The 22,565-nt window shown below is 45.2% G+C and overlaps 1 protein-coding gene across 1 annotated transcript in view; it reads right to left on the minus strand.

Moving 5' to 3' along the window:
• The window catches only part of LOC142483000 (fucolectin-1-like), a 28,205-nt gene extending 6,354 nt beyond the window's left edge, over positions 1-21,851 (minus strand). The window contains exons 1-3 of the mRNA XM_075583105.1: positions 21,717-21,851; positions 21,058-21,137; positions 6,648-6,924 (exon numbers count right to left, since the gene is read on the minus strand). Of these exons, the coding sequence (XP_075439220.1) occupies positions 6,648-6,924; positions 21,058-21,136 (356 nt within the window). The 5' untranslated portion in view covers position 21,137; positions 21,717-21,851. The remainder of the gene's footprint in view (positions 1-6,647; positions 6,925-21,057; positions 21,138-21,716) is intronic.
• Positions 21,852-22,565: the final 714 nt, after the last annotated feature.

Consider the following 22,565-nt stretch of genomic DNA (forward strand, 5'->3'; position numbering starts at 1 on the left):
CCAGATAATATCCACCCACATACATAACCCAGGTAATATCCACCCACATAACCCATGTAATATCCACCCACATACATAACCCAGGTAATATCCACCCACATACATAACCCAGGTAATATCCACCCACATACATAACCCAGGTAATATCCACCCACATACATAACCCAGGTAATATCTACCCACATAACCCAGGTAATATCCACCCACATACATAACCCAGGTAATATCCACCCACATACATAACCCAGGTAATATCCACCCACATACATAACCCAGGTAATATCCACCCACATACATAACCCAGGTAATATCCACCCACATACATAACCCAGATAATATCCACCCACATACATAACCCATGTAATATCCACCCACATACATAACCCAGGTAATATCCACCCACATACATAACCCAGGTAATATCCACCCACATACATAACCCAGGTAATATCCACCCACATACATAACCCAGGTAATATCCACCCTCATACATAACCCAGGTAATATCCACATACATAACCCAGGTAATATCCACCCACATACATAACCCAGGTAATATCCACCCACATACATAACCCAGATAATATCCACCCACATACATAACCCATGTAATATCCACCCACATACATAACCCATGTATTATCCACCCACATACATAACCCATGTATTATCCACCCACATACATAACCCAGGTAATATCCACCCACATACATAACCCAGGTAATATCCACCCACATACATAACCCAGGTAATATCCACCCACATACATAACCCAGGTAATATCCACCCACATACATAACCCAGATAATATCTACCCACATACATAACCCAGGTAATATCCACCCACATACACAATCCATGTAATATCCACCCACATACACAATCCATGTAATATCCACCCACATACACAATCCATGTAATATCCACCCACATACACAATCCATGTATTATCCACCCACATACATAACCCAGGTAATATCCACCCACATACATAACCCAGGTAATATCCACCCACATACATAACCCAGGTAATATCCACCCACATACATAACCCAGATAATATCCACCCACATACATAACCCAGGTAATATCCACCCACATACATAACCCAGGTAATATCCACCCACATAACCCATGTAATATCCACCCACATACATAACCCAGGTAATATCCACCCACATACATAACCCAGGTAATATCCACCCACATACATAACCCAGGTAATATCCACCCACATACATAACCCAGGTAATATCTACCCACATAACCCAGGTAATATCCACCCACATACATAACCCAGGTAATATCCACCCACATACATAACCCAGGTAATATCCACCCACATACATAACCCAGATAATATCCACCCACATACATAACCCATGTAATATCCACCCACATACATAACCCAGGTAATATCCACCCACATACATAACCCAGGTAATATCCACCCACATACATAACCCAGGTAATATCCACCCACATACATAACCCAGGTAATATCCACCCTCATACATAACCCAGGTAATATCCACATACATAACCCAGGTAATATCCACCCACATACATAACCCAGGTAATATCCACCCACATACATAACCCAGATAATATCCACCCACATACATAACCCAGGTAATATCCACCCACATACATAACCCAGGTAATATCCACCCACATACATAACCCAGGTAATATCCACCCACATACATAACCCAGGTAATATCCACCCACTTACATAACCCAGGTAATATCCACCCACATACATAACCCAGGTAATATCCACCCTCATACATAACCCAGGTAATATCCACATACATAACCCAGGTAATATCCACCCACATACATAACCCAGGTAATATCCACCCACATACATAACCCAGGTAATATCCACCCACATACATAACCCAGGTAATATCCACCCACATACATAACCCAGGTAATATCCACCCACATACATAACCCAGATAATATCTACCCACATACATAACCCAGGTAATATCCACCCACATACACAATCCATGTAATATCCACCCACATACACAATCCATGTAATATCCACCCACATACACAATCCATGTAATATCCACCCACATACACAATCCATGTAATATCCACCCACATACATAACCCAGGTAATATCTTCCCACCACATAACCCAGGTAATATCCACATACATAACCCAGGTAATATCCACCCACATACATAACCCAGGTAATATCCACCCACATACATAACCCAGGTAATATCCACCCACATAACCCAGGTAATATCCACCCACATACATAACCGAGATAATATCTACCCACATAACCCAGGTAATATCCACCCACATAAATAACCCAGGTAATATCCACCCACATACATAACCCAGGTAATATCCACCCACATACATAACCCAAGAAATATCCACCCACATACATAACCCAAGTAATATACACCCACATACATAACCCAGGTAATATCTACCCACATACTTAACCCAGGTAATATCCACCCACACAACCCATGTAATATCCACCCACATACATAACCCAGGTAATATCCACCCACATACATAACCCAGGTAATATCCACCCACACAACCCATGTAATATCCACCCACATACATAACCCAGGTAATATCTACCCACATACTTAACCCAGGTAATATCCACCCACACAACCCAGGTAATATCCACCCACATACATAACCCAGGTAATATCCACCCACATACATAACCCAGGTAATATCTTCCCACCCACATAACCCATGTAATATCCACCCACATACATAACCCAGGTAATATCCACCCACACAACCCAGGTAATATCCACCCACATACATAACCCAGGTAATATCCACCCACATACATAACCCAGGTAATATCCACCCACATACATAACCCAGGTAATATCTTCCCACCCACATAACCCATGTAATATCCACCCACATACATAACCCAGGTAATATCCACCCACACAACCCAGGTAATATCTTCCCACCCAGGTAATATCCACCCACATACATAACCCAGGTAATATCCACCCACATACATAACCCAGGTAATATCCACCCTCATACATAACCCAGGTAATATCCACATACATAACCCAGGTAATATCCACCCACATACATAACCCAGGTAATATCCACCCACATACATAACCCAGATAATATCCACCCACATACATAACCCATGTAATATCCACCCACATACATAACCCATGTATTATCCACCCACATACATAACCCATGTATTATCCACCCACATACATAACCCAGGTAATATCCACCCACATACATAACCCAGGTAATATCCACCCACATACATAACCCAGGTAATATCCACCCACATACATAACCCAGGTAATATCCACCCACATACATAACCCAGATAATATCTACCCACATACATAACCCAGGTAATATCCACCCACATACACAATCCATGTAATATCCACCCACATACACAATCCATGTAATATCCACCCACATACACAATCCATGTAATATCCACCCACATACACAATCCATGTATTATCCACCCACATACATAACCCAGGTAATATCCACCCACATTCATAACCCAGGTAATATCCACCCACATACATAACCCAGGTAATATCCACCCACATACATAACCCAGGTAATATCCACCCACATACATAACCCAGGTAATATCCACCCACATAACCCATGTAATATCCACCCACATACATAACCCAGGTAATATCCACCCACATACATAACCCAGGTAATATCCACCCACATACATAACCCAGGTAATATCCACCCACATACATAACCCAGGTAATATCTACCCACATAACCCAGGTAATATCCACCCACATACATAACCCAGGTAATATCCACCCACATACATAACCCAGGTAATATCCACCCACATACATAACCCAGATAATATCCACCCACATACATAACCCATGTAATATCCACCCACATACATAACCCAGGTAATATCCACCCACATACATAACCCAGGTAATATCCACCCACATACATAACCCAGGTAATATCCACCCACATACATAACCCAGGTAATATCCACCCTCATACATAACCCAGGTAATATCCACATACATAACCCAGGTAATATCCACCCACATACATAACCCAGGTAATATCCACCCACATACATAACCCAGATAATATCCACCCACATACATAACCCAGGTAATATCCACCCACATACATAACCCAGGTAATATCCACCCACATACATAACCCAGGTAATATCCACCCACATACATAACCCAGGTAATATCCACCCACATACATAACCCAGGTAATATCCACCCACATACATAACCCAGGTAATATCCACCCTCATACATAACCCAGGTAATATCCACATACATAACCCAGGTAATATCCACCCACATACATAACCCAGGTAATATCCACCCACATACATAACCCAGGTAATATCCACCCACATACATAACCCAGCTAATATCCACCCACATACATAACCCAGGTAATATCCACCCACATACATAACCCAGATAATATCTACCCACATACATAACCCAGGTAATATCCACCCACATACACAATCCATGTAATATCCACCCACATACACAATCCATGTAATATCCACCCACATACACAATCCATGTAATATCCACCCACATACACAATCCATGTAATATCCACCCACATACATAACCCAGGTAATATCTTCCCACCACATAACCCAGGTAATATCCACATACATAACCCAGGTAATATCCACCCACATACATAACCCAGGTAATATCCACCCACATACATAACCCAGGTAATATCCACCCACATACATAACCCAGGTAATATCCACCCACATAACCCAGGTAATATCCACCCACATACATAACCGAGATAATATCTACCCACATAACCCAGGTAATATCCACCCACATAAATAACCCAGGTAATATCCACCCACATACATAACCCAGGTAATATCCACCCACATACATAACCCAAGAAATATCCACCCACATACATAACCCAAGTAATATACACCCACATACATAACCCAGGTAATATCTACCCACATACTTAACCCAGGTAATATCCACCCACACAACCCATGTAATATCCACCCACATACATAACCCAGGTAATATCCACCCACATACTTAACCCAGGTAATATCTTCCCACCCACATAACCCATGTAATATCCACCCACATACATAACCCAGGTAATATCCACCCACACAACCCAGGTAATATCCACCCACATACATAACCCAGGTAATATCCACCCACATACATAACCCAGGTAATATCCACCCACATACATAACCCAGGTAATATCTTCCCACCCACATAACCCATGTAATATCCACCCACATACATAACCCAGGTAATATCCACCCACACAACCCAGGTAATATCTTCCCACCCAGGTAATATCCACCCACATACATAACCCAGGTAATATCCACTCACACAACACTGATTATACCCACATACATAATCCAGGTTATACAGACTTCAGCATTAATGTCACTATTATGTCATCTATCAAGGAGAAAGACCTGAAGGTCCTTTTATCAGATGACGTAGACAGTTAATGTGTGAGAGCCAGCAGGCTGTTAGAGGTATTAGCAGCAGAAAAAGAAAGTAGTGATGCCCCTTTATAGATCAATGTTAAAACATGAGCAGAATAAATATTGTCTTCTGTCTGTGCTCCCTTTTATCCTCTATTACTAAGAGATTATGTGTGTGTGTGTGTGTGTGTGTGTGTGTGTGTGTGTGTGTGTGTGTGTGTGTGTGTGTGTGTGTGTGTGTGTGTGTGTGTGTGTGTGTGTGTGTGTGTGTGTCATTATCATTTCACCTTCCACTGACTCAAACGCTGCATGTTTCTTATATGGACCGTTAATAAAATCAAATGTACCTTTTAAAAAAAAGTTTTGCCCTAAAACATTTATTTAAAAAGCTTTGCAAAATGAAATCTTAGTCATTAAAATACGTGTATTTTTCTTTTGTGGAGCCAGGGGGAAACCATATTTAATACGTAATGTCATGAATAAAACTGGAGGGCAGAAGTGTGTTACGTTTTATCCCTTATCTCTCTAGTTTCTGCCCAAGCTCTTGGTGACGACGGGCAGCTTTGCAGGGTCCCAAACTTTCCAGTGTCATACATGATACCATATTCCGGGATCTGAATGAAAGCCTACATACCCCCTTATTAAAAGACAGAAACGCCCAATGCTACATCCAATTTGACAAAATATATAGTAATTAGTATATACTGTAGTTAAATACTTCAATAATAATATTCTTATAGACCAGGGTCATTTTGGTTAAACCCTTTGGCCAAAGCATTATAAGCCTGTAAGCCAAGGTCAGGACCTGCGGTTTGGCCATGCCTTAGCACTAACCTGTGAAACGTCTCTGTAACCTCTGGACGAAGAAGGATCACAGTGAGTCCATCCATACCGCATACCCCTTATTAGCAGAGGAATGTGTCCTTTGTCTTTGGGAACAGTATTACCACTCATTTATCTCATTTATTATGAGATAACGCACGTGGAACGGCCCACGTTAACCCTTCCACCCAATCCCGAGCTCTTTGTTTAGCGTGATCACCCTCCCGAGGCGATTGGCCGTGTAAAGGTGTAAGGAGACAGGGAAATATATCATTTCACACTTACACGGGGTTTTTGTTGTCTGGGGAGTTTCCGACGCGAACTTCGGCTCCCATCAGACGCTCCCAGCAGCAATCCTTCCTATTCACAAGCACCACGGCGCCGACCTTCCGTGGCTCGTGGAAATCCAGTCTCCACCAGGGGGAGAACTCGTTCCGAGTTAGGATGCAGGACCCCAACTTGTACACTCCCTCCCGATTGCCATCAATGGCCCCCTGAGCCATGCCCAGCTTGTGGTACAGGGAGCTCTGACTCGCCTTACCCTCTATAGCAACGTTCTTTCCTAGGAAGACAAGGAGACGAGACTTAGTGTGAGAGCAGGGCAGGGATATAACAGGACAGGGGGCAGTGTGAGGGTATAACAGGACAGGGAGCAGTGTGAGGGTATAACAGGGAGCTCTGACTCGCCTTCCCCTCTATAGCAACGTTCTTTCCTAGGAAGACAAGGAGACGAGACTTAGTGTGAGAGCAGGGCAGGGATATAACAGGACAGGGGGCAGTGTGAGGGTATAACAGGACAGGGGGCAGTGTGAGGGTATAACAGGACAGGGAGCAGTGTGAGGGTATAACAGGACAGGGAGCAGTGTGAGGGTATAACAGCGAGCTCTGACTCGCCTTACCCTCTATAGCAACGTTCTTTCCTAGGAAGACAAGGAGACGAGACTTAGTGTGAGAGCAGGGCAGGGATATAACAGGACAGGGGGCAGTGTGAGGGTATAACAGGACAGGGAGCAGTGTGAGGGTATAACAGCGAGCTCTGACTCGCCTTACCCTCTATAGCAACGTTCTTTCCTAGGAAGACAAGGAGACGAGACTTAGTGTGAGAGCAGGGCAGGGATATAACAGGACAGGGGGCAGTGTGAGGGTATAACAGGACAGGGGGCAGTGTGAGGGTATAACAGCGAGCTCTGACTCGCCTTTCCCTCTATAGCAACGTTCTTTCCTAGGAAGACAAGGAGACGAGACTTAGTGTGAGAGCAGGGCAGGGATATAACAGGACAGGGAGCAGTGTGAGGGTATAACAGGACAGGGAGCAGTGTGAGGGTATAACAGCGAGCTCTGACTCGCCTTTCCCTCTATAGCAACGTTCTTTCCTAGGAAGACAAGGAGACGAGACTTAGTGTGAGAGCAGGGCAGGGATATAACAGGACAGGGGGCAGTGTGAGGGTATAACAGGACAGGGAGCAGTGTGAGGGTATAACAGCGAGCTCTGACTCGCCTTACCCTCTATAGCAACGTTCTTTCCTAGGAAGACAAGGAGACGAGACTTAGTGTGAGAGCAGGGCAGGGATATAACAGGACAGGGAGCAGTGTGAGGGTATAACAGGACAGGGAGCAGTGTGAGGGTATAACAGCGAGCTCTGACTCGCCTTACCCTCTATAGCAACGTTCTTTCCTAGGGAGACAAGGAGACGAGACTTAGTGTGAGAGCAGGGCAGGGATATAACAGGACAGGGGGCAGTGTGAGGGTATAACAGGACAGGGGGCAGTGTGAGGGTATAACAGCGAGCTCTGACTCGCCTTACCCTCTATAGCAACGTTCTTTCCTAGGAAGACAAGGAGACGAGACTTAGTGTGAGAGCAGGGCAGGGATATAACAGGACAGGGGGCAGTGTGAGGGTATAACAGGACAGGGAGCAGTGTGAGGGTATAACAGCGAGCTCTGACTCGCCTTACCCTCTATAGCAACGTTCTTTCCTAGGAAGACAAGGAGACGAGACTTAGTGTGAGAGCAGGGCAGGGATATAACAGGACAGGGGGCAGTGTGAGGGTATAACAGGACAGGGAGCAGTGTGAGGGTATAACAGCGAGCTCTGACTCGCCTTACCCTCTATAGCAACGTTCTTTCCTAGGAAGACAAGGAGACGAGACTTAGGGCCTCATGCAGTAAGCCCCGATACAAAATTTTCGGCACGAATTGCGAAAATGTTTTTTTTGGGCGATTTGCCCTCGCAGTATTCAGTAAGGGCCGAATCCTTCCGATCCCTGCTGAAGCACTGCGAAAGCAAAGCTGCCGATGAGCTGTGGCGATACAGCCTGGCTCCCGATAAGGCTCCCGATAAGCCTTTGGTGCCGATAGATGTTTGCAGCTGAGAGAGACAAGCCGCTCTCTCAGCGCAAACTTCGGCACCAAAAAAAGTATTTAAAAACAACTTTTATTCATAGTGTACATGTGCAGGGGGTCTTCGGAGCTGAACCGCGTTGGTTTGAGGTCCGGGGACCCCCTGCCCCCCGAGATACAGGCCCCTTTATGAGGTGCCGGTATCCCTCGGCGTTTAAAGGTCCCGATCACGTGACCGCGACCTGTAAACAAACCAGAGGGATACCGGCACCCATAAAGGGGCCTGTATCTCGGGGGGCAGGGGGTCCCCGGACCTCAAACCAACGCTGTTCTGCTCCGGAGACCCTCTGCACATGTACAGTATAAATAAAACACACACACATCAATAAAGACTCGTTCCTTACCTTGGCGGCTATGTGCAACGGTAATGAAGCAGCATGAATGTCTTTTTAATTATACTGTACAGTGAGCAGGGGGTCCCCTGAGCTGAACCACATTGCTTTGTGGAGCAGGGACCCCCTGCTTCCCGAGTTACAGGCCCCGGTATGTGTCATCGGGTGGCAGTGTCGCCGCCATGTTTATAGCGTCCCCGCAATAAACATGGCGTCCACACTGTAACTCGGGAGGCAGGGGGTCTCTGAGCCACAAATAAATGCGCTTCAGCTCAGGGGGCCTCCTGCTTCCGCACAATATTATTAAAATACATTAATGCTGCTTCATTACCATAGCGGATAGCCGCTAAGGCAATGAAGGGGTTAACGCATAGTAGCATGTTTATTGGGGACAAATGCCCCCAATAAACATAGCATCAATACACAACATACAGTATAGTAATGGGCAGAATGACTATTATCCACAAATGGATAATAGTGCAGTTGTCCATTTACAATACATACACAACAATAAAGACTTTAAATACATATAGCACTCACCCATGTCCCACTGCCACGATGAAGGCCATCCTCATCTTCATCCTGCCCATGCCCCATCCGCTTCTGCAAAACAAACACAAGAATTACAACATCCAAATTAATGTCCCCTAACCCCTTAATCACCATAGCGGTTATTAACCGCTACAGTTATTAAGGGGTTAAGCCACCATCACCCACATACCCTCCCCCACAAAGCCCCCCAACCACCCTCACCCAATACCCACAGGGGAGTCCTACCAAATACCCTTGGGCCTAATACCCCCTCCCCCAGCACATACAGTACAATAATGTGCCAAATAACTATTATCCACATAGGGATAATACATTATTTGGCCATTATTAAACACATTCAATAACGTTAAAATGTAAAGAAACTTGTACTAACCTCATCAATAAGAAGTCTCCGTCGCCAGCATCATCCTTGGGGTCCGTTGCCAACATTAGAAATAGCCACAACATTTCAATATCATTAACATAACACTGAACCCCTTAATCACCTTATCGGGTACTAACCTGAAAGGTAATTAAGGGGTGAAGCCATCCTGCAATGCCTACAACAGTTATGCATAACATCCTCAGTGAAATAAAAACCAATTGCCTAACCAAATTCCATTTAATCATTCAATCTGTAGGCTCACATGCCTCATAAAACATTGCATTTATAGTGTATACATGTAGCATAACATGTAAACTGCATGTACACGCTGCAAATCAATGTTAACAATACAATAATGCCACTCAAATCGCCATACATCACAAGAAGTATATTATTTAATACAATAAACTCACCATCAATGAATTACCACACATCAATTACATCACTAAACAATTAAAATACCATCCATACCAATTACACAATGAACTAAAGCTATCCTAACAGAGAACAACTTCAAAACAAAGTCAAAAGTACACCAACAATTACAATATAATAAAGCAAGGCTTTCCATATCCTACTGTACGGCCTGGAAGCCCAAAACTTACATCTGTCTAAAAATAAAATACATTTAGCACACATCAATGCATAGCCACAATGATTAACAATACAGAATTAGAAGCTTTAACAACACTATCATTTCTTACCCTGTATATATATCTGTACACATACATACAGACATACATACAGTGGGAAGAAATGATATGCATTGTAAAAAATGAAAACATGAAAAAGCAACACAAAAAACAGTTACATTAAGTACATTTCTTTATTTAACTTACCATTACTTGCCCCCACCGACTCCCGTTGATCAGCTTACTCACGAACCAATCCACGACACCATCCACGACACCATCCAGGAACAAATCCACGACACAATCCAGGAACAAATCCACGAACCAAACCAGGAACCAATCCAAGAACAAGTGCAGGAACCAATCCAGGAAGCAAGCCACGAAGAAATCCAAGAAACAATCCACGACACGATCCAGGAACAGGAACCCATAAAAGAAAAAAAACATAACAAATTAAACATTAAAATAATAAAACATGACAATCAAGGGTTGTACTAGTTTTATTCTTAGTGAATCTGTATTACAATACCTTGTTCCGGGGTCTTCTTGACGTCCGGTGCCACGCCCTGGTCTTCAATCTTCAGGAGGAGGTCCGTCCTCCTCGGCATCTGCCTTCAAAATGAGACGACATAGGCTTTTATAGGCCTATGACGTCACATTTGTCGTCATATGGTTCCCACGGCCCTGATTGGGCCGTGAAAACCATGTGTTTTGGCCGATGTAAAAAAATTGATGACGTCACTTAAAGGCAATGCCAACACAGCCAATCAGAATGGCTTTGCTGCTATTGCCTTTAAGAAAACGTCATGAAATGACACATGGCCGGACTCACATGGTAAGCCAGCCAATCAGAGCGTGGGAACTCCATCCCTACTCTGATTGGTTCAAGTACCATGTGAGTCCGGCCATGTGTCATTTCATGACGTTTTCTTAAAGGCAATAGCAGCAAAGCCATTCTGATTGGCTGTGCTGGCATTGCCTTTAAGTGACGTCATCAATTTTTTTACATCGGCCAAAACACATGGTTTTCACGGCCCAATCAGGGCCGTGGGAACCATATGACGACAAATGTGACGTCATAGGCCTATAAAAGCCTATGTCGTCTCATTTTGAAGGCAGATGCCGAGGAGGACGGACCTCCTCCTGAAGATTGAAGACCAGGGCGTGGCACCGGACGTCAAGAAGACCCCGGAACAAGGTATTGTAATACAGATTCACTAAGAATAAAACTAGTACAACCCTTGATTGTCATGTTTTATTATTTTAATGTTTAATTTGTTATGTTTTTTTTCTTTTATGGGTTCCTGTTCCTGGATCGTGTCGTGGATTGTTTCTTGGATTTCTTCGTGGCTTGCTTCCTGGATTGGTTCCTGCACTTGTTCTTGGATTGGTTCCTGGTTTGGTTCGTGGATTTGTTCCTGGATTGTGTCGTGGATTTGTTCCTGGATGGTGTCGTGGATGGTGTCGTGGATGGTGTCGTGGATTGGTTCGTGAGTAAGCTGATCAACGGGAGTCGGTGGGGGCAAGTAATGGTAAGTTAAATAAAGAAATGTACTTAATGTAACTGTTTTTTGTGTTGCTTTTTCATGTTTTCATTTTTTACAATGCATATCATTTCTTCCCACTGTATGTATGTCTGTATGTATGTGTACAGATATATATACAGGGTAAGAAATGATAGTGTTGTTAAAGCTTCTAATTCTGTATTGTTAATCATTGTGGCTATGCATTGATGTGTGCTAAATGTATTTTATTTTTAGACAGATGTAAGTTTTGGGCTTCCAGGCCGTACAGTAGGATATGGAAAGCCTTGCTTTATTATATTGTAATTGTTGGTGTACTTTTGACTATGTTTTGAAGTTGTTCTCTGTTAGGATAGCTTTAGTTCATTGTGTAATTGGTATGGATGGTATTTTAATTGTTTAGTGATGTAATTGATGTGTGGTAATTCATTGATGGTGAGTTTATTGTATTAAATAATATACTTCTTGTGATGTATGGCGATTTGAGTGGCATTATTGTATTGTTAACATTGATTTGCAGCGTGTATATGCAGTTTACATGTTATGCTACATGTATACACTATAAATGCAATGTTTTATGAGGCATGTGAGCCTACAGATTGAATGATTAAATGGAATTTGGTTAGGCAATTGGTTTTTATTTCACTGAGGATGTTATGCATAACTGTTGTAGGCATTGCAGGATGGCTTCACCCCTTAATTACCTTTCAGGTTAGTACCCGATAAGGTGATTAAGGGGTTCAGTGTTATGTTAATGATATTGAAATGTTGTGGCTATTTCTAATGTTGGCAACGGACCCCAAGGATGATGCTGGCGACGGAGACTTCTTATTGATGAGGTTAGTACAAGTTTCTTTACATTTTAACGTTATTGAATGTGTTTAATAATGGCCAAATAATGTATTATCCCTATGTGGATAATAGTTATTTGGCACATTATTGTACTGTATGTGCTGGGGGAGGGGGTATTAGGCCCAAGGGTATTTGGTAGGACTCCCCTGTGGGTATTGGGTGAGGGTGGTTGGGGGGCTTTGTGGGGGAGGGTATGTGGGTGATGGTGGCTTAACCCCTTAATAACTGTAGCGGTTAATAACCGCTATGGTGATTAAGGGGTTAGGGGACATTAATTTGGATGTTGTAATTCTTGTGTTTGTTTTGCAGAAGCGGATGGGGCATGGGCAGGATGAAGATGAGGATGGCCTTCATCGTGGCAGTGGGACATGGGTGAGTGCTATATGTATTTAAAGTCTTTATTGTTGTGTATGTATTGTAAATGGACAACTGCACTATTATCCATTTGTGGATAATAGTCATTCTGCCCATTACTATACTGTATGTTAGGGGGGTATAGGTGTTGTTGGGTATATATATATATATATATATATATATATATATATATATATATAATTATTTAATTATTTATTTAATTCGTTATTGTGGGGCTGGGGTGTGTTTTTTTTATTATTGTGGGTAGTGGGGGTGTGTGAAGGGGGCATTAGCCCCAACGGTGGTTGTTTAGGGCTTGCGGGTGGGTAGCGGGAGGCCTTAACCCCTTCAGGACCGTAGCGGTATTAACCGCTACGGTCCTGAAGGGGTTAAGTGCCCCCGCATCCCCCCCGCAAGTCCTAAACTCACACCCAGGGCCAAATACCCCCCTCACCCATCCCCGCTACCCACAATAACGCTGGCACGGTGGGTTAACCCCTTCATTGCCTTAGCGGTTAGCCGCTAAGGTAATGAAGTGGCTTTTAAATGCCTTTTTCCTGCCTCGGATGCATGCCGGGGGGCTCCGGTGCGGATATCAGCTCCGGAGACCCCCAGCATCAATCACAGGCAGGAAAAAGGGCTGATTTTTCCTAAGTGTCGCCCTTGCCGATGCTTCTCCTTCAGCAAGTTGCCAACTTTAGTTGGCGGGCTGGATTGGCCATAAAATCTCCAATCTGGCCTGCCGATCAGCACCAAAAAGCTGATCGGGGCTTACTGAATTCAGGCGGGAAAAAAAAGTCCCGATAAGTGGCTTATCGGCAGCCGGGTGGCGAAAAATTTTTTTTCGGAAGAAAAGTTGCCGATAATTCCCACTTATCGGGGCTTACTGAATCAGGAGGGCAAAAAACGGCTATAAAATGCCGAAAAAGCCTTATCGGGGCTTACTGCATGAGGCCCTTAGTGTGAGAGCAGGGCAGGGATATAACAGGACAGGGGGCAGTGTGAGGGTATAACAGGACAGGGAGCAGTGTGAAGGTATAACAGCGAGCTCTGACTCGCCTTACCCTCTATAGCAACGTTCTTTCCTAGGAAGACAAGGAGACGAGACTTAGTGTGAGAGCAGGGCAGGGATATAACAGGACAGGGGGCAGTGTGAGGGTATAACAGGGAGCAGTGAGGGTATAACAGGGAGCAGCGTGAGGGTATAACGGAGCTGTGAGGGTATAACAGGGAGCAGCGTGAGGGTATAACAGGGAGCAGCGTGAGGATATAACAGGGAGCAGCGTGAGGGTATAACGGGAAGCAGAGTGAGGGTATAACGGAGCAGCGTGAGGGTTAAACGGAGCAGCGTGAGGGTATAACGGGGAGCAGCGTGAGGGTATAACAGGGAGCAGCGTGAGGGTATAACGGAGCAGCGTGAGGATATAACAGGGAGCAGTGTGAGGATATAACAGGGAGCAGCGTGAGGATATAACGGAGCAGCGTGAGAATATAACGGAGCAGCGTGAGGATATAACAGGGAGCAACGTGAGGATATAACAGGGAGCAGCGTGAGGGTATAACGGAGCAGCGTGAGGGTATGACAGGGAGCAGCGTGAGGATATAACGGAGCAGCGTGAGGGTATAACAGGGAGCAGCGTGAGGATATAACGGAGCAACGTGAGGGTGTAACAGGGAGCAGAGTGAGGGTATAACGGAGCAGCGTGAGGATGTAACAGGGAGCAGCGTGAGGGTATAACAGGGAGCAGCGTGAGGATATAACAGGGAGCAGTGTGAAGGTATAACAGGGAGCAGCGTGAGGGTATAACAGGGAGCAGCGTGAGGGTATAACAGGGAGCAGTGAGGGTATAACATGGAGCAGTGAGGGTATAACAGGGAGCAGCGTGAGGGTATAACAGGGAGCAGCGTGAGGGTATAACAGGGAGCAGCGTGAGGGTATAACAGGGAGCAGTGTGAGGGTATAACATGGAGCAGTGTGAGGGTATAACAGGGAGCAGCGTGAGGATATAACAGGGAGCAGTGTGAGGGTATAACAGGGAGCAGTGAGGGTATAACAGGGAGCAGTGTGAGGGTATAACAGGGAGCAGCGTGAGGGTATAACAGGGAGCAGTGAGGGTATAACAGGGAGCAGTGTGAGGGTATAACAGGGAGCAGTGTGAGGGTATAACAGGGAGCAGCGTGAGGGTATAACAGGGAGCAGCGTGAGGATATAACAGGGAGCAGCGTGAGGGTATAACAGGGAGCAGTGTCAGGGTATAACGGAGCAGCGTGAGGATATAACGGAGCAGCGTGAGGATATAACAGGGAGCAGCGTGAGGATATAACAGGGAGCAGCGTGAGGGTATAACAGGGAGCAGTGTGAGGGTATAACAGGGAGCAGTGAGGGTATAACAGGGAGCAGCGTGAGGGTATAACAGGGAGCAGTGAGGGTATAACAGGGAGCAGCGTGAGGGTATAACAGGGAGCAGCGTGAGGGTATAACAGGGAGCAGCGTGAGGGTATAACAGGGAGCAGTGTGAGGGTATAACATGGAGCAGTGAGGGTATAACAGGGAGCAGCGTGAGGATATAACAGGGAGCAGTGTGGTTGTATAACAGGGAGCAGCGTGAGGTTATAACAGGGAGCAGTGAGGGTATAACGGAGCAGCGTGAGGGTATAACAGGGAGCAGCGTGAGGGTATAACAGGGAGCAGCGTGAGGATATAACAGGGAGCAGCGTGAGGGTATAACAGGGAGCAGTGTGAGGGTATAACAGGGAGCAGTGAGGGTATAACAGGGAGCAGTGTGAGGGTATAACAGGGAGCAGCGTGAGGGTATAACAGGGAGCAGCGTGAGGGTATAACAGGGAGCAGTGAGGGTATAACAGGGAGCAGCGTGAGGGTATAACAGGGAGCAGCGTGAGGGTATAACAGGGAGCAGCGTGAGGGTATAACAGGGAGCAGTGTGAGGGTATAACATGGAGCAGTGAGGGTATAACAGGGAGCAGCGTGAGGATATAACAGGGAGCAGTGTGAGGGTATAACGGAGCAGTGAGGGTATAACAGGGAGCAGCGTGAGGGTATAACAGGGAGCAGCGTGAGGGTATAACAGGGAGCAGCGTGAGGGTATAACAGGGAGCAGCGTGAGGGTATAACAGGGAGCAGCGTGAGGGTATAACAGGGAGCAGCGTGAGGGTATAACAGGGAGCAGCGTGAGGGTATAACAGGGAGCAGCGTGAGGGTATAACAGGGAGCAGTGAGGGTATAACAGGGAGCAGCGTGAGGGTATAACAGGGAGCAGTGAGGGTGTAACGGAGCAGCGTGAGGGTGTAACAGGGAGCAGCGTGAGGGTGTAACAGGGAGCAGCGTGAGTATATAACAGGGAGCAGCGTGAGGGTATAACAGGGAGCAGCGTGAGGGTATAACAGGGAGCAGTGTGAGGGTATAACAGGGAGCAGTGAGGGTATAACAGGGAGCAGTGTGAGGGTATAACAGGGAGCAGCGTGAGGGTATAACAGGGAGCAGCGTGAGGGTATAACAGGGAGCAGCGTGAGGGTATAACAGGGAGCAGTGTCAGGGTATAACGGAGCAGCGTGAGGATATAACGGAGCAGCGTGAGGATATAACAGGGAGCAGCGTGAGGGTATAACAGGGAGCAGCGTGAGGGTATAACAGGGAGCAGTGAGGGTATAACAGGAAGCAGCGTGAGGGTATAACAGGGAGCAGCGTGAGGGTATAACAGGGAGCAGTGAGGGTATAACAGGGAGCAGCGTGAGGGTATAACAGGGAGCAGCGTGAGGGTATAACAGGGAGCAGCGTGAGGGTATAACAGGCACCGTCCTGCCCTGACGGAGAGAACTTTCACTAAAACACTGGGGAGGATCGGGCCTGGTCTCTGAGGCACCGTCCTGCCCTGACGGAGAGAACATTCACTAAAACACCGGGAAGGATCGGGCCTGGTCTCTGAGGCACCGTCCTGCCCTGACGGAGAGTACTTTCACTAAAACTCTGGGGAGGATCGGGCCTGGTCTCTGAGGCACCGTCCTGCCCTGACGGAGAGTACTTTCACTAAAACACCGGGAAGGATCGGGCCTGGTCTCTGAGGCACCGTCCTGCCCTGACGGAGAGTACTTTGTATTACTTATTCATTAGCCCTGTCCTACCTGGGGCAGTGTTAGGCCCGTTCTATAGTGCCACGCCTACTGCGCCGTGCGCGCGCGTGGCATTTATAGTTGGCTGACGATAGTCAGCCTTTCTATAATGGCGCCGCGCGCACGGCAAGGAGAGTGGAACCGGCCGACGGAGGAAGATGAAAAAAAGAAAGCATTTGCGCCGCTAGCGCCACTGAAAATGTAAGTATATGTGTGTTTATGTGTGTATATGAGTGTGTATGTGTGTATATGTGTGTGTATGTGCGTATATGAGTGTGTATGTGTGTATATGTGTGTGTATGAGCGTATATCAGTGTGTATGTGTGTATATGTGTGTGTATGTGCGTATATGTGTGTGTATGTGTGTATATGAGTGTGTATGTGTGTATATGTGTGTGTATGTGCGTATATGTGTGTGTATATGTGTGTATATGAGTGTGTGTGTGTGTATATGTGTGTGTATGTGCGTATATGAATGTGTATGTGTGTATATGAGTGTATATGAGTGTGTACGTGTGTATATGTGTGTATATGTGTGTATATGTGTGTGTATGTGCGTATATGTGTGTGTATGTGTGTATATGTGTGTGTATATGTGTGTGTATGTGCGTATATGTGTGTGTATGTGTATATGAGTGTGTATGTGTGTATATGTGTGTATATGTGTGTATATGAGTGTGTATGTGTGTATATAAGTGTGTATGTGTGTATATAAGTGTGTATGTGTGTATGTACAATGTTATTAAAAAAATTATTAAAGGATTTATTTATTTATTTGAAAATACACACATACATACACACCCACATATATAAACACACAAACACATATATACACTCACATATACATACACATACATACATACACACACATACACACACATACAGTCGCGCACAGTATACTCACAAAACGTGTGCGGCACGTGCACGCACCTTCGCACAGGCACGCGCATGCACGGCCGCACACGCTATATAACAGCCCTTACATTCTTCATACTGACCAGTTTTATTTATTTGGTGGTGGTGAGAACTTATCTCTGGGAAGTGATAAATGATCTCTGGGAAGTGAGAAAGTATCTCTGGGAAGTGAGAAATTATCTCTGGGAAGTGAGAAAGTATCTCTGGGAAGTGAGAACTTATCTCTGGGAAGTGAGAAATTATCTCTGGGAAGTGAGAAATTATCTCTAGGAAGTGAGAACTTATCTCTGGGAAGTGAGAAATGATCTCTGGGAAGTGAGAAATTATCTCTGGGAAGTGAGAAATTATCTCTAGGAAGTGAGAAAGTATCTCTGGGAAGTGAGAAATTATCTCTGGGAAGTGAGAAATTATCTCTGGGAAGTGAGAAATTATCTCTGGGAAGTGAGACATTATCTCTGGGAAGTGAGAAAGTATCTCTGGGAAGTGAGAAAGTATCTCTGGGAAGTGAGACATTATCTCTGGGAAGTGAGAAAGTATCTCTGGGAAGTGAGAAAGTATCTCTGGGAAGTGAGACATTATCTCTGGGAAGTGAGAAAGTATCTCTGGGAAGTGAGAAAGTATCTCTGGGAAGTGAGACATTATCTCTGGGAAGTGAGAAAGTATCTCTGGGAAGTGAGAAAGTATCTCTGGGAAGTGAGACATTATCTCTGGGAAGTGAGAAAGTATCTCTGGGAAGTGAGAAAGTATCTCTGGGAAGTGAGACATTATCTCTGGGAAGTGAGAAAGTATCTCTGGGAAGTGAGAAATGATCTCTGGGAAGTGAGAAAGTATCTCTGGGAAGTGAGAAAGTATCTCTGGGAAGTGAGAAAGTATCTCTGGGAAGTGAGAAATTATCTCTGGGAAGTGAGAAATGATCTCTGGGAAGTGAGAAATTATCTCTGGGAAGTGAGACATTATCTCTGGGAAGTGAGAAAGTATCTCTGGGAAGTGAGAAATTATCTCTGGGAAGTGAGAAAGTATCTCTGGGAAGTGAGAAATGATCTCTGGGAAGTGAGACATTATCTCTGGGAAGTGAGAAAGTATCTCTGGGAAGTGAGAAAGTATCTCTGGGAAGTGAGAAAGTATCTCTGGGAAGTGAGAAATTTGCGCATTATTTCAGGAGTGGTTCCTCTACTGAAGTAAAGTTCACAGACCGCACCACTCTCTTCCCACAGCTGCGGCCAGGCTGGGAGCTGGCGCTCGAGTGCCGTGACATCATGCGCTCTGCTCAGACAGGACGATTTCTGGCCAGCTAGTTGCGTGTGCGGGGGGCATGTCGGGAGCCATGACGTCACAGACCTGTAGTTACCACACAAGTCTCTTCCTAACTCTCACTATGGGGGTTATGCACTAAGCAGTGATAAGTGGGTTTTCTGGGTGCTATGCACAAAGCAGTGATAAGTGGGTTTTCTGGGTGCTATGCACTAAGCAGTGATAAGTGGGTTTTCTGGGTGCTATGCACAAAGCAGTGATAAGTGGGTTTTCTGGGTGCTATGCACTAAGCAGTGATAAGTGGGTTTTCTGGGTGCTATGCACTAAGCAGTGATAAGTGGGTTTTCTGGGTGCTATGCACTAAGCAGTGATAAGTGGGTTTTCTGGGTGCTATGCACAAAGCAGTGATAAGTGGGTTTTCTGGGTGCTATGCACTAAGCAGTGATAAGTGCTTTTAAGTGAGATAACTGCCTTTATAGCGTGATACTGCCTGCTGTGAGATTCACAAAGCAGTGATAACAGTGCAGAATCGCGCTATAATGGCCACTTAAAAGCACTTATCACTGCTTTGTGAATCTCACTGCAGGCAGTATCACGCTATAATGGCTTTTATCTCACTTAAAAGCACTTATGACTGCTTAGTGCATAACCCCCTATGTGATTCTGCCACACGTGGGGCGTCCAACACTAAGGAATCTCTCCTGACAGCTACATATCCTGGTCTGCAAAATGCTGCTTTGCGGTTTCTTCTTCTTCAGTCAGAGAAGTGTGAAATTGGAAGCACAAAGAAAACACCTCCGGAGAGAGATGATTTCCAGACCCCAATAAGGTGCGCTCAGAGCTGTACTTTGGTGATAGGAAAGGTGTGGGATACTAGTATAGGATGAGAGAGTGAGATGCAGAGGCAGTGTGAGCAGGCCACACATTCCTGCATGGACAGCCTGACTTTGCAGGTAGCTGAGGACATCCCCAGGGTGAATTAAATATATTCTGCATAGAACTTACCCAGGATCAGTTTCACTTAATATCTTCCACCATCATACCCACTTGGATGTACAATACCTCACACTGGCTCTGCATCTCCCTCTCTCATCCTATTAAACGTATCTCACATCTTTCTCACCAACATACTACAGTTTCTGGGGTCTTGAAATCACCTCTCTCCTGAGGTGTTTCCTTTGTGCGCCTGTACTTACCTGTTACCACTAGTGCACCTGCATGTACTTACCTCATTGAGTGAGCATTTTGTGCTCTGTGTGTTAAGCCTGAAAGTAGCATCCTAACAACATTGGTTACATAGAGAATCCTACTCCACAAACAGAGAGCTGTGCACAATATCTCCAGTAAGAAAGTCCCTTACCTGCTGCTCCTTCCTGTAAGATATCTCTTACCTTTCACATCACAGTAAGAATCCACCTGGATCCCTCCAAACACAGCCACGCAAAGCAGGAACCCCACCCAGGACGGCATTCTGTGTGGGAGACATCAGAGTCATGATAACAGAGGTGAGAGAGACATTAAAAAGAGTAATCAGCAGGAGAGAGTGCAGAGGGCTCAGCAGGGAGAGAGAAATACATATATTTAAATAGAAATGGTTAAAAAATAGATGAAAACAAGTAAACAGAATTAAGAAAGATAATGGTAAGAAAAAGTAAAATGTGTACAGGAAATAAATGATTAAAAAAAACAAAGACACAGAATTAAAACATAAGAAATAGAGATATTATTTTACTCCCTGATCAGAGATAGAGAAAAAGAGTGTGAGATGTTTGACCTTAGAAACAGGGAGTATGATTTAGAATGACAGAGAGAAAAAGTCATTGTTAGACTCTCAACACAAATATACTGTAAATACAGAGAATCCACTTACAGCCTGAGAAAGATCTGAGATAGAAACAGACAAAAAGAGTGAGGAAGAGACTAAAAGAGGACAAGGAGACAGAAAGAGAGGTGGGAAGAAAGAAAGTGAGAGAGAGAGAAACATGTGAGAGATATAGAAAGAGAGAATCTCACTGAGAAGCAGAATTTACCAACATGATACAGAGCTCACCTGAGATCCGATACAGTGCAGGTTCCGTATTGAAATGGTGACTGGAGAACGTGCTGGTAATATTTATAGATCCTGCTGGATGGTTTTAGTATCGTTACATCAGGACACAAACCCTGGCCCTCCCTGCAGAGCACACCCCCCAGACCACAATGTATATACTTCTATATGTTTTGCTATTGTGTGAGTACCAGACTCCTCCCCAAGGTGAGATTTCTTCATGGCACCAGCTCAGATCCCAACCCAGAGTACTTTTCTACCAGAGCACTGAGCCACGTCAGTACTCGGGGTGCTGCCATACTGTACCAAGATAACAACTCAGAACCCAACCCAGAGTACTTTCCTACCAGAGCACTGAGCCACGTCACTACTCGGGGAGCTCCCATACTGTACCAAGACACCAATTCAGATCCCAACCCAGAGTACTTTCCTACCAGATCACTGAGCCACGTCAGTACTCGGGGTGCTGCCATACTGTACCAAGATAACAACTCAGAACCCAACCCAGAGTACTTTCCTACCAGAGCACTGAGCCACGTCGCTACTCGGGGAGCTCCCATACTGTACCAAGACACCAATTCAGATCCCAACCCAGAGTACTTTCCTACCAGATCACTGAGCCACGTCAGTACTCGGGGTGCTGCCATACTGTACCAAGATAACAACTCAGAACCCAACCCAGAGTACTTTCCTACCAGAGCACTGAGCCACGTCACTACTCGGGGTGCTCCCATACTGTACCAAGATAACAACTCAGATCCCAACCCAGAGTACTTTCCTATCAGATCACTGAGCCACGCCAGTACTCGGGGTGCTCCCATACTGTACCAAGATAACAACTCAGAACCCAAC

This window comes from Ascaphus truei, unplaced genomic scaffold (genome assembly GCF_040206685.1).
Source record: "Ascaphus truei isolate aAscTru1 unplaced genomic scaffold, aAscTru1.hap1 HAP1_SCAFFOLD_286, whole genome shotgun sequence".
Lineage (NCBI taxonomy): Eukaryota > Metazoa > Chordata > Amphibia > Anura > Ascaphidae > Ascaphus > Ascaphus truei.